Source organism: Equus asinus, chromosome 22, assembly GCF_041296235.1.
Source record: "Equus asinus isolate D_3611 breed Donkey chromosome 22, EquAss-T2T_v2, whole genome shotgun sequence".
NCBI classification, from domain to species: Eukaryota; Metazoa; Chordata; class Mammalia; order Perissodactyla; family Equidae; genus Equus; species Equus asinus.
Window position 1 is genome coordinate 15,666,247 of NC_091811.1, and position 12,089 is coordinate 15,678,335.

Here is a 12,089-nt window from a genome sequence, read left to right on the forward strand (position 1 = left end):
GCACATCTCATCTCCTCCCTGTCTCCACAGGACCACTAAACAGTGGAGGGGAGCCGATCATCATCACCATCATCTCATTAATGGTCATCTCATCAATGTCTTGAGATCTAACCTAAATCCCTCTTGTTGTCTTTTAAACCAATTTCTTTTCTTTGGCTCGTGATGGAGATGGAGAACAGCTAAGTGGCCTTCTTCCTAAAACCATCCTTCCTAATTTCAAATACTGATATTAAATCCATTTACTCCCTTTTCTTCTCTCAGCCGAATAAGTCAATTCCTTTAATCTAGGGAAGCTTTGTATGGTAGCCAGAAACCCTGGAAATTCTTAGGAAATAGCTAAAACAGGTCAAACCAAACATACCTTTTCTCATGTCCCTCAAGCAACTGAAAACCCTGCATTTTTATAACTTTTGCTTTTCTCTGCTGATGATTATGCTTTGCAGAGCTTCTAAGTCTCTCGCCAGAGGAAGAATCAAACCAAGGCAAATATATCATAATAAATTGAGTTTAATGAATGTGGTCAGTAAGGGGAGGAGGAAGCAACAACAAGAAATCTTGTGTGATTCTTAAGAGGCTCCTGAGTAATCAGGCAAGCATGCAGTAATTAAATCGAGTGGGAGCCATTCATTTGAGGGCTACACCTAATTGGTAAGAACTTAATGCACAACAATGAGGAGCAGAAGGAGCAGGAGAAGCAATGTTCGACCGTGGAAGGGGGACTGGGAAGGCAGCTGGCAGTCGCTGGAGTTGAAAGCATCTTGCTGCAGAAGGAAAGAAACCAAAACCCAGAAGCTAGGAACTAGCAGGAGTGGCACAGTCTCTAGCCTTAGCACGGGTGTCTTCAAGCATAGATAAATGTGTTGCTAAAAACAGCCCTCTCTGTTCAAACGGAAGCAATGTGTCTGGGTCTGTCCAGGGCTGGATCCCTTCCAGCACCAGACAAAACAAAACAAGAGGCCACGTGGTGCCCTGGCCTCTTTCTCCCACGAGCCCTTTGCAGAGGAGGTTGTGTGCGCAAGGTTTGCCTAGGTAATCACCCTCCTGGGGTCATTAGCCAGCGGTCCCAGCCATAGCGGATGGACACTGCCCTGCACAGTGCACCACTCAGCCTGCCTCCTGGGGGCTCAGGCGCATTAGAGGAGCATCTACTGTCTGCATCCATTCTGCAGGCTGACGAGAACAGTCACAAAGCAGGCTGACCAACCTTGTTTGGGCCACATGGGAAGACAGGGGATGGACAAAGTGACCTTGAGGAGCCTCTTCTTCCAACTGGAGGCATCCACGGCCATCCTGGCAGGACGACATCACTGTCTGCAGCCTCCCCCAAAGTATCAGAGACTATGGCCCTGGTCCTCAGCATCCTCCTCTTCTCTTAACCGGATGCAGGAAACAAATTAATGCTTTGGCATTTGGTGGCTCCTGGGCAGAATTATACCACAATGTTTGCAGATATCTCAAGGCAGAAGCCTTGGCAACTTTTCCAAGTTAAACACCCAGCGTCGGGAAAGTAAAGCCTTTATCTTGGGATCATCTGTGATTTCAAATGCTATCTTTTGTACAGCTCAATGGTTTTCAGATTTAAGGACGACAAAAAAGGTCCTTAAGTGGATGGCAGGGAAAGCGGGCAAGACCCAGAGCGGTGGATGGAGTGAAGAGCCAGGCTCTCCGAGTTCACTGACAAACATACCCGTCTCTGCTTCTGGATGAGCTGCTCCAGCTCCTGCTCCTTAGATACCAGCTTCTGTTCCAGCTCCCGACTGCGGGCCTGAAACCGCTCTGTGTCCTGCCAAGCCAGAAAGGGGGACACGTGAGGCCCAAACGTACCCAGGATGGAGACTTTTTCCCCCCTTGAACCTGCTCAACAGCAGGGCCTGTCCTTTTGGACTTACCACCAAATGTGACCATGACTGATGACCGCACACGGCCCCTCGAAAAAGCAGCAGTGTCAGCTAGTGGGGGCATACTGAACAGGGAGAACAGACAGGGGCCTGAGTTCAAATCTCATGCCTCAGTCTCTTCATCTGTAAATTAAGGGGTGGAATATTCTGGATATAACTTGGATATTCTGTTCCACGTTGGGTGCTGACATTCAGTCTCCTAAACTGCCCTCGCTCTGGAAACACAGGGGCGTCACTTCTTCCTCTTGAGGGTCTACGTCCTCACTGCTTCCCACAGTGACTGAGGTATCCCAGGCTCTGCTCCTCAAGATGTCTCTGCCCCTGTGCTCAACAGCCCCTCCCCTCCTGCCCTGGAACTGGGCTTCCCCACTCAGGGATGCAGAGGCCCTGAGGATGCAGGTGTGAAGGGACCTGGTTGTGGGATAAAGAAAGTGTGTGGGTTGTCAGCGTGCCTGATATTCCCAACAGAGCCCGATCTGCTGTAAGGGCCCTGAGCTGGGCATCAAGAGACTTGGGTTCCAGCCCTGGCCTTGCCCACCTGACTTGCTTCATTCTTCTAGATCATTACATCTTTGTTCACAGAATAGAAACAAAAATACCCATGCCACCTGCAGCTCTCCATTGGACTGAAGGCAGAACAGAGGTGCCAAACACGCAGGAAGAGAAGACATCATTATAACCATCATATAACTCATTACAGGAGCCCCCTAGGGGTCCCTTTTCCCTAGGAGCCGTGAGAGGCTGCACTAGAGGCAGCTCTGTCCTGGCTGGCGGGGTGGGCATGATGGCAGCAGCTGCAGAGTGGGGGACCAGGGCCAGTCTCAGGCCAGAGACCTTTGGACACTCCATTCAAAGGCTGGGGATATTTCCTGGCCTCATCATCTGTAGACTCTACTTCGTTCCTCTGCCTGTTTTCAGGTGGGTGAAGGAGCTCAGGGAGAGCCTGTGATTGTCCTCACATCAACTACATGCAACAGCAGAGGCAGGACTAGACCAGGCAGTTCCTGCTCCCAACATCGTTACCAGGGAACCCGCTTCATTCAGCTTGGTGGCCGCTCACAGAGTAGGTGCCCCGTGCACAGTGCCGGGGAAGCAAGCAGCTCCAGAATTCCCCTGCATGAGTCTGTGACTGTCTCCTGGCCCCTGCCAGCACAGAGCACCGAGGGGGTTTGTGATCTGGAGCTGGAGCGTGCAAGTGATGAAGACTTTCCCTCACGGTCAACAAATTGCTAAATATAGAGCCAGGATCCAAACCCCGGCCAGAGGTCCAGCCTTTGCCACGCTGTCATAAACTGTGACACCACTGTCCTCATACTGTCGCCAGGCAAAAGCCTGTGTATCCAAAGGCTTAACAGTGCAAACAGGTTTTAACAGTGTCCATGTTTACGCAAAAAGCACAAATCGAGCACGGAGCGTGAAACGCGTTCGGTCTTGAGAAGGGAGAGGAGAGAGCAGAGGGGGCGGCACAGGGCTGCAGCAGCGTGCTCAGGCCACTTACGTGATACTAACTTGTCCTTGAATTTTCTCCTCCGACCTCTTCCACTCCCACATCCCAGCCTTGGCCCTGATTCTGGAAGCATGCCTCTTTCTGTAGCAAGGACCTTTGACCTGTAGTCACGGCCCGAGGCAGAGGGGGCCAAATGCCCCAGAGCTCGGCCCCTTTGTACAGTAGGTCATCTGGGGTAATGGCAGTGGCTCTCCTTTCCCCTGCAGGAAAAAAGCTCTCTGTTCTCAGGAGATTTCTTTAGGGTCTGCTTGGTGAGGAGCGTGTGAGTTCTGTCTGCCATATCCTCATTCGACTACGCTGAAGGTCGAGGACAGCCGGGATGCCAACGCTCTAAAAGAACAGGGGGGGTGTGGGAAGACTGACGGGCCTCCAGAGGGCTCTCACTGGAGAACAGGACTGGCTTCTTCTGGAAAGCATCAGCCCCCTCTCAGTTTGAATGACATCTGTCATAATAAATGAAGCTGTGGTGTGGATAATCTGAAGCAGCAGAAAATTAAAACTTGGTTCAAACCAGCCTGCCTTAGGAGAGCAGGGGTGACCGCAGCCCAGGCCCAGTGCTGAGCGGCAGGGCACCCTGTCTATGTGGTTTCTATGTTGTGTCCCCCAAACTCCATATGTTGAAATCCCAGTGCAAAGGTGACAGGGTTAGGAGGTGGGGAGTTTGGGAGGTGATCAGTGCTCTTATAAAAGAGACCCCAGAGAGCTGGCTTGCCCCGTCCCACCATGTGAGGACACCAAGAGAAGCCGGCAGCCTGCACCCGGAAGAGGGCTCTCACCACAACCTGACCATGCTGGCACCGGGATCTCAGACTACCAGCCTGCAGAAGCAGGAGAAACAAACATTTCTTGTTTATAAGCCATTCAGTTGATGGCATTTTTGTTATAGCAGCCCAAAGTGACTAAGACAGGGAGCCACCATTCAAGATCAAAGACTTTTCTGCTGAGAATCCATCGAGTGGATAATCCAAAAATGGATAATAGAGAGCCTCTTGTAGCTTTGTTTTATGGATCTTCTCCCCAAGGACCTGCTTAGCTTGGTAAAGGAGAGCACGTCACCAGTTCTGACTTCCCAAGCCAAACAGCTGGGCTCGGAGGAGGCTGGGTAAGTGCCAGCCTAGGAACAGGGTTATGAGTTTAAAATTTTCTCCCGTGGTTTCTGAGAAGGGTGGGATTGGATTTTTCTTGGGTGTCTAAGGGGACAGGTGGGAAAGCATAGACTCTAAGGATGGTCCTCCTGGGGAGCTGCTGGGCATGGAGGGGAAGGGGCTGGGGCATCTGGGTGGGCCTGCCATATGGTCTAGGGACCAGCCAACGTCAGACCCAGTCTTCAGGCTGCTCTAACCGGTAAGCAGGCACCTTCATCCTTTCATTCATTCCTTTGTTCATCTGTTCATTCACTGATTCATTCAACAAGCCTTTGTTGAGTGCCCACTATGTTCCAGGCCTGGTCGAAGTGCAGAGGACACCTTCATAAGTGGAAGATAAAAATCCCTGCGGTCGTGGAGGTTACACATTAGCAGGAGGAGACAGGCCACAATCAACAAAATACACAAGTGGATTATAGGCCATGTTTGAAGGTGACAAATGCCTTGAAAAAAATAAGTACAGCAGAGACAGAAGGAATCAGTAGTGCTGTGGGCGGGGGCACTGCAGTCCCAAACTGAGGGAGGCAGTCAGAGGAGGAGGGACTTCAACCTGCCCCTCACAGCCAGCCCCGGGCCAGACCCTTACTTTCAGGAGAAACTGCTCCTTCTCACTCTTGATTTGTTGTTCCATCTCCTCGTAGAGATGCTGGATTTCTTCATCATAAGCAGCAATTTTCCTGCAGAAGTAGCAAAAGGAGAGTCTGATGAGGTCTACGCTAGATTCCTTTATCCTGGGCTTGGGCATCAGAACCCCATCGGGAGCCGTGGGTTGGGGGGGGTGACAGCGTGGCTCAGGTCGGTCAAACCTGCAGGATCAGTTCCTGAGGATGAGCTGACCCAACAAGACCTATTCTGGCTGCTGGTCCTTTCCAGGTGGCCTCTCCTCTACCCTCCCAGCCATCTCTACCAGACGATCCACACGTTCCTTGGTGAAGCTTCCCTGGCTCTGTCTTCCTTTACTCTGCTTTATTGCAACACCAAGCCCCTGGCCTCTGCTAGACTCACGCTCCCTCCTGCCTGCTGGTCCCCATGCTTGTGGCCAGCATAAAGCTGCGTGTGTGCGCTGCCTTCCTGTTTAGTTTCTTGGCTTATCTCGTTCCCACTTTGCACGCTTTCCCTCTACCTGGTCTCATCAGCACTGTCTGAACTGCACTATCAGAGGCCTCTTCTGACATTGTGAGCTTAGGTTTGTGGGATCCACATTTCTCATAAGATCTAGAAGATCTTAAAAGATTCCATGATGACGACCACAGCCACCACCACCCCCTACAAGGGAAAGGGGCCACACTGTCCAGTGTTAGTGCTGTCTCAGGCACAGGGCCACAGGCAGACAGTATGAGAAGGGTGAGGCTGGATAAAGGCTGGCGGTGATAACGAGATGTCCTCATCCCCTCCCTCAGCATCCTCTCTGAAGAGCCCCACAGGACAGGAAGTAAGTACCGGCGCACTCTGCTCCTACACAGAGATGAAGACAAATGTGGCTATGGGGACAAGGTTTGCAGGTCATCCCTGGGGTTGTTCCTCCTTCTCTCCCAGTAATAGATCCTCCTTTGACTACTCCCCCCAATTCAAACGGGAAGGGTCGGGTACTAGCATTTGCGCTGAGACTGGGAATTATCACACCAACGCGTTCACATTCCCAGGGGATTGCATTCTCATACCTCCCCTCTGACCTGCGCTGAAAGACCCTCTCAGCCTCTCACTCCCCGCCCTCCCTCTCTGTTAAGGGAGCTCCAGGGTCCAGTGAACAGGCTGACGTCATGGCTCTCGAGCTCTGTTTTGAAAATGTAACACACACACGTACTGCAAATTTTGGCACTTGTCATTCTAAACCCAAACAGCGGCAAGCCCCCTCTGCCCTTTATTGAAGCAGGACTTTAATAATTGAGGAAATAGCCCTGGTTTTCAGTTCTAAGAGGTACTGGAGAGATTTCTGAACAAAACATCAAGGATGGGAATCTACTTATTCTCCTGAGCCTTCTGTCATTTTAACCCCTACCTGCCCATGTTCCTATGTCCACTTGGAACTCCGATCCAGTGCGAGGCCTTCCCTGCTGCCTGGGGCTGCAGCCTGGCCCCTTGCTGCCCCTCCTCCTTTGCTCCCTGTTGAGGAAACATTTACACCACATGCACAGACTGAGCAAGGACTAAGGAGCCATTTTGACTGGCGTCCTTCTAGTTCTACAAAAACCACAAAGCTGACCCAGACAAAGGAACTAGTGTGGATCTCCAGGGCCAAGGTCACTCCTGTCACAGCACCAGCCTATGAGTTCCCTTTCTGGGTCATACTCCCCAAGACCAGAAACCTGACTTTGAGCAAGTACAGCGGTGGCCCCAGAGTGTGCTCAGCAAAAGGTGACAGCTCTCCAAGAATTTCACGAGCTGGAGGCCTGTGTTTACCAACATGTTTGGCTTCCCGGGTGTAACAGATGCCCTTTTGGCTAAGAGTAAGAAATCTCTTCTTGGTAAATGACAGATGTTTTGGATTGTTACTGTTGTACTGAGCTAACCCATAATAATTATAGGAAAATCTTGGAGAGAAACAAGGAGCAAAGGCACCGGCCATTGAATAGGGACACCTCAGGGGCAGATATAAACAGAGTTTCAAGGAAATTTCAGAAAGCAAGATGTTTTTCTCTTAGTCCCTGGAATTATCTTCCTGTGCTTGAAGAAATTCAGATACTAGATGGCAAATGGTATCAAGGAAAACTTTGGACAGTGATTCCAGTTATATAAATACTGAAGAACTAATAAAGTAAGATGAGAGAAACTTAAAAATGGATTTGGCTCTAACGCAATATTAATTACAGTCATTCATATGAGCTGTTTACCATTTACGCCTAATAACCAAGCAGGGCATTAATTCTATACTATCATTACATATGTTAACTTTGCTCTACGTTGTATTTGATTGAATTAATAAACTATATTTTTCATACTCACATGTGAGTGTGCTAATCAAAGTAAGTAATTTTGCAAATTGCTAAAAAAAAAAAAAACAAACAGAGGGAAGGCAGATATGGCTTCTGAATAGTGCCCACTCCCAGGCCTCACTCACAAAGGCTGGGTCCACCGCAAAGAAGCCCTGGGACTCCAGACGGGCATCTGTGATCCTGGGCCCAACCAGACTCACTCATGGAACCAAGCCTTTGGAAGTGCTTTTGAAGAAAGCTGGGCTCCTGGGAGACTGCCCAGGTGAATGATTTGAGAGGATGAGCCCAGAGGGACTGACTGACTCATGACCAGCCTAGGTCAGAACACACGAGTCCCCAAAACGGGGAGCAGCAAGATGCTGTTCACACCATTCCCAACATTAACTCAGCTCAGGGATCAGAAGACTGGGTTCTCATCCTAGAACCAGCTTGTTTCCTCTATATGACCTTGGGTAAGTTCTGTGACCTCCTGACACCCCAGGGTGGTCCCTGCCCTATGTTCCTCCCAGCACTGTCATGATGAACAAACAAGTGAGAGCGTATGAAAAGCATCTGGAACTGCAAAGCCCTAAATAAATGTAAGGGATTATTTTTTATAATAATTCTTATCATGGGCTGCAGAGGGCAAGGGCCATGTTCCTCAAGGGAAGGAGGGGCTCAGTGTTGAGGATAAAAGGGTTGCAGGGTTTGGAAAGGGTCAGAGGCAATCAGGAAGATGAAGAACAGAAGCTTAGTCAGAAAAACTCAGACCAATCCATTAGGGACGCAGCCTGTGTGAACAGGAGCTGCAGAGCCAAAAGCCCGTGTCTGCAGGGAGCTCCGCAGTGGCTGTGAGAGCAACGACGGCGAGAGAACTCTCAAAAGATCTGCGCATATGGTGTGGTGGCGTTCCAGCCGGGCACACCATATTCTGCCATCAAAGGAAAGAGGCAACCAATTATGTTTGCTTATTATATACATCTTTGTTGCCACAATTTCTAAAAGGACTGCTATCACCTGATGCACACAGACATAGACTCTGAAGTCTTCTCTGTGAGAATTTCCCCATCTTCTCCAACCCTCACTGACCCCCTTCTCTGAACGCTTAGGACACCATATGTCTTTATTTGAACACTTACTTTTAAAGTCCTGAACAACTGTTTCATTTGGGTTTATGCTGTCACAACTAGGCTACGAACACTCAGACATTTATGTCACCCACAGGGCCTCTGCTTAAAATGTTAATAATGAAAATCTGTAAGAAATCAATTTAAGACTTTGGATACCAAACTCAGAAGCCCGTGGATCATATCAGGGGAATACCAGATTCCAGGGAAATGGAAGAATTTCAGGGATGGAATGTTTGTCTGATCCAACCGCCTATTTTTCCAGCGTTAAAATCTTTGCCACAACATCCCCACCAAGTATTTACCCAAACTAGGTCAGAACACCCACAGTGAATGACGGGGAACTTGCTGGATCTCTAAGCAGCTCTTTCATCTTTGGAATATTGTGGCTCACAGAAATATGTCTTTTTATGACCTTATCCCTCCTCTGCATGAAAACCCTTCAAATATTTAAAAACAGCATTGGACTTCAAGGAGCAGTCTTGGGTCCAGGCCATGCCTCTCCACTTCCTCCACCCATGTCTCACGTGGATTTTTTTTTCATAAGTCCTTTCACCATTTCCTTTCCTCTTCTCGGAATGGGCTCTAACTTAGCCTTCTCAAGCCATGGAGCCCAAAACTGAATGCCCACTGTGCGAAGTCTGATCGGTGCAGATTAGAGCTGGACTGCTGCCTCTCTTGTTCTAGATGCTGCATATCTGTTCACGCAGCCTAAGTTCACATTAACTTCTCTTGGCAGCCACATCATCCTTGATGAATGCTGAACCCATTTGTCAACTAAAATCTCTAAACTTTATGGCTATGAGATTGTTTTTGTTTTAAAGATGGTAGTACTGAATCATAGCTCTCCTATCTTGTGCTTCTGCCATTTGCCTTTTGGATTATGGCGAGATCTCAAATGTAATTCTGTTAGATTTCATGTTTGTTAGATTCAGTCTGTCTTTCCAGCCTGTCACTATCTTAATGGATCCAAATTAGTTGTTCAGTGTACTCAGTGACTTTCCAAGCTTTGTTGATATTTCCCATTTTCAATCACAATGTAAGGTAAATAATCTATAATGTTGGTTCTGATGATTTAATTTATCTGAGAATTATTAGAAGAGTGTTTTTAAAAATATGCAAAGAATTAGTTTTTAGTTTATTATACTAAGAGAATATACTGGTAAGGTATTTACTTTTTGCACTCAATTAGCCTTTCCTTTGTAACCAAAAACATTATTAACTTTTGCATAACTTCTATGAGAAGAATGTGTATTCTATTGCAGTGCACACAGCTCTACATTTGTCTCTTAAATTAAGCTTGCTGGTTGATGGTTTCAAATACTTTATATACTTAATATACTTTTTGCCTAATATGTCAAATCTAAGATAAGTTTATTAAAGTCTTCTAAAAATCTTCTAAAGTATTGTTTTTAATCAAATTTTCTTTGTTTTTTGGAAAGTTCCTGCATTATGTATTTTGCTGCTATGTTGTTTGGTGCATAAAGGTTTATATCTGTTGAATCTTCTCTATGGATGGAATTTTTTATTACTACAAAATATTCCCCCTTATCTCCCTTTATTTATGCCATTGAAAAAAAATGTTGAACAAGACAAGTGCAACAAGCTAAACAGAGCTCTCTGAGCTATTAACTAATAACATGTGGGCATATATTCAATCTATCTTCTATTAGCCATTCTCAAAAGAACTCTGTGCCCTGGGCAGTGTTTATTTAATTATTTCCTTCTCTGCTATCTGTGCCTCGTCATTTTAAGCTACAGAGGGAGGACAAGACAGAGAGAGGTAGATAAAAGAGAGGGGAGGGCAGGAAACACGAGTTCTCAGTAAGACAGAGGGATGAATGTGTGAAGGAGCCAGCTAGAATAAGCAATAGTCATGGGCACTCATATTTATCCTCTCCTTCCTTCTCTTTCACTATAATGGCTGGATAGTTCCTCTAGCATATTCCAGGGTAGTCTAGGTCAAAACCCTCCTGCTGACAGCTATGGTTGGCTCAGAGTTCTTAGACCCAGAGTTAGAAAACCTTGGTTCAAATACTGATTCTGACATTTACAAGCTTTCTGGCCTCGGACAAGTCACATTACCTCATGGAGCTGAGGTTTTCTGTATCTAGAAAATCGGATGGTAGTACCCACTTTAGAAAGAAGTTGTGAGGATTAAACAAGATAACGCATGTGGAAGTGTCTAGCATAGGCAGCAGATAGACTGCATTTAATAAATTCTAATTAAATGAGTTATCTGATTCTCCAGAGGTCTGTGGACCCCATTTTGAGAGCTGTTGCTCTGTAATTCCTTCAGATTTCAGCAAGTAGAAACTGAAGGGGAGGGGCCGGCCCCGTGGCCGAGTGGTTAAGTTCACGTGCTCTGCTTCGGCGGCTCAGGGTTTCGCTAGTTTGGACCTAGCACTGCTCATCAGGCCATGCTGAGGTGGCGTCCCACACAGCAGAACTACAGCTAGGATCTACACACATACATACATACATACATAGGCTCTACAGCTAGAATATACAACTATTTGGGGAGAAGAAGAAAGAAAAAAAGAAGCCGAAGGGGAATCATGCAGCAGCTTGGCGTATGTGGTATGAAGTTGTGGGCAGGAATGGGGACGCATTAGGGAACAGAGTGGCACGGGGAAGGACACGACCTGGGTGGCTCAGTAGAGAAGACTAAATGTGGAAAGAGAGATCCGTAACATCACCGCCAACATTAAAAAGCATTGACTAGCCCTTCGTAAAGCTATACTCCGGGTAAAATAATGCAGACTTATGGAAAGGTCTCTGCACACCAGGAATTTAGCAACTATGAAGATCAAGTCCAATGCTAAAGCGGCATGGAGGAAAGGAACAGGCAGAAGAAGCCTCACGCCTTGAAGTAGACCCCATCCCACCTGGGCTCTGGCTGACAGTAACTCTGTGACCGCAGAGCCCTGACTAGAGGGAAGTGGGGGAAGCTGCCTGCTCTGGTCGGCGGAGGATGGTACAGTTCTCAGGGAGAAAGTTAAGAAAGGTTGAGTACAGAAAAGGGAGATTTCCAACAGTGGGGAGAAGGAGCAACAATTTTATACCAAAGATGCCATAAGGGCAGTGATGGATCTGAAAGAATAAGCCCTTTTGAAAGCCAGGATGAAAAGCCCAGGTCCAACTTAGAGGATGAAATGTCACCCAGGGTGTCTGACTGTGGCAGATGCCCCCTCTCTAAAGGGTGACAATAATATGTGTGTGTGTGTGTGTGTGTGTGTGTGCACATGCGTATGTGGTATTGGGCTACTGGAGATCTAAGGATGAGATATGTGGGAAGGAATAAGGCTTAGGTTATGAGAGGCCGTTACAGATAATGTTCAGGGAACTGGAAGGTGAGATGTAGTTAGCAATAACTTACCCTGCCAGCCTCCCACAGGGACTGTGACAATTAATTAACCTTCATAAAGTGCTGTGCACACTGAGAGTTAAGGTACCACACTGGAGCGAAGCATCAATACGCAATACCGCTGGGGTCCACC

General features: G+C 47.6%; 1 protein-coding gene across 13 annotated transcripts in view; it reads right to left on the bottom strand.

Annotated features, from left to right (window-relative positions):
• Window positions 1-12,089, bottom strand: part of CRACR2A (calcium release activated channel regulator 2A) — a 176,251-nt gene that overhangs the window by 41,867 nt on the left and 122,295 nt on the right. For all 13 annotated transcript variants that reach the window (XR_006518404.2, XR_011497113.1, XR_011497112.1 and 10 more), the window contains 2 exons: window positions 5,137-5,227; window positions 1,688-1,783 (listed from right to left, as the gene is read on the bottom strand). Coding sequence is in view for 10 of the 13 variants with exons in the window: in XM_070494916.1 (XP_070351017.1) it covers window positions 1,688-1,783; window positions 5,137-5,227 (187 nt within the window). In the remaining 3 variants the exon portion in view is untranslated. The remainder of the gene's footprint in view (window positions 1-1,687; window positions 1,784-5,136; window positions 5,228-12,089) is intronic.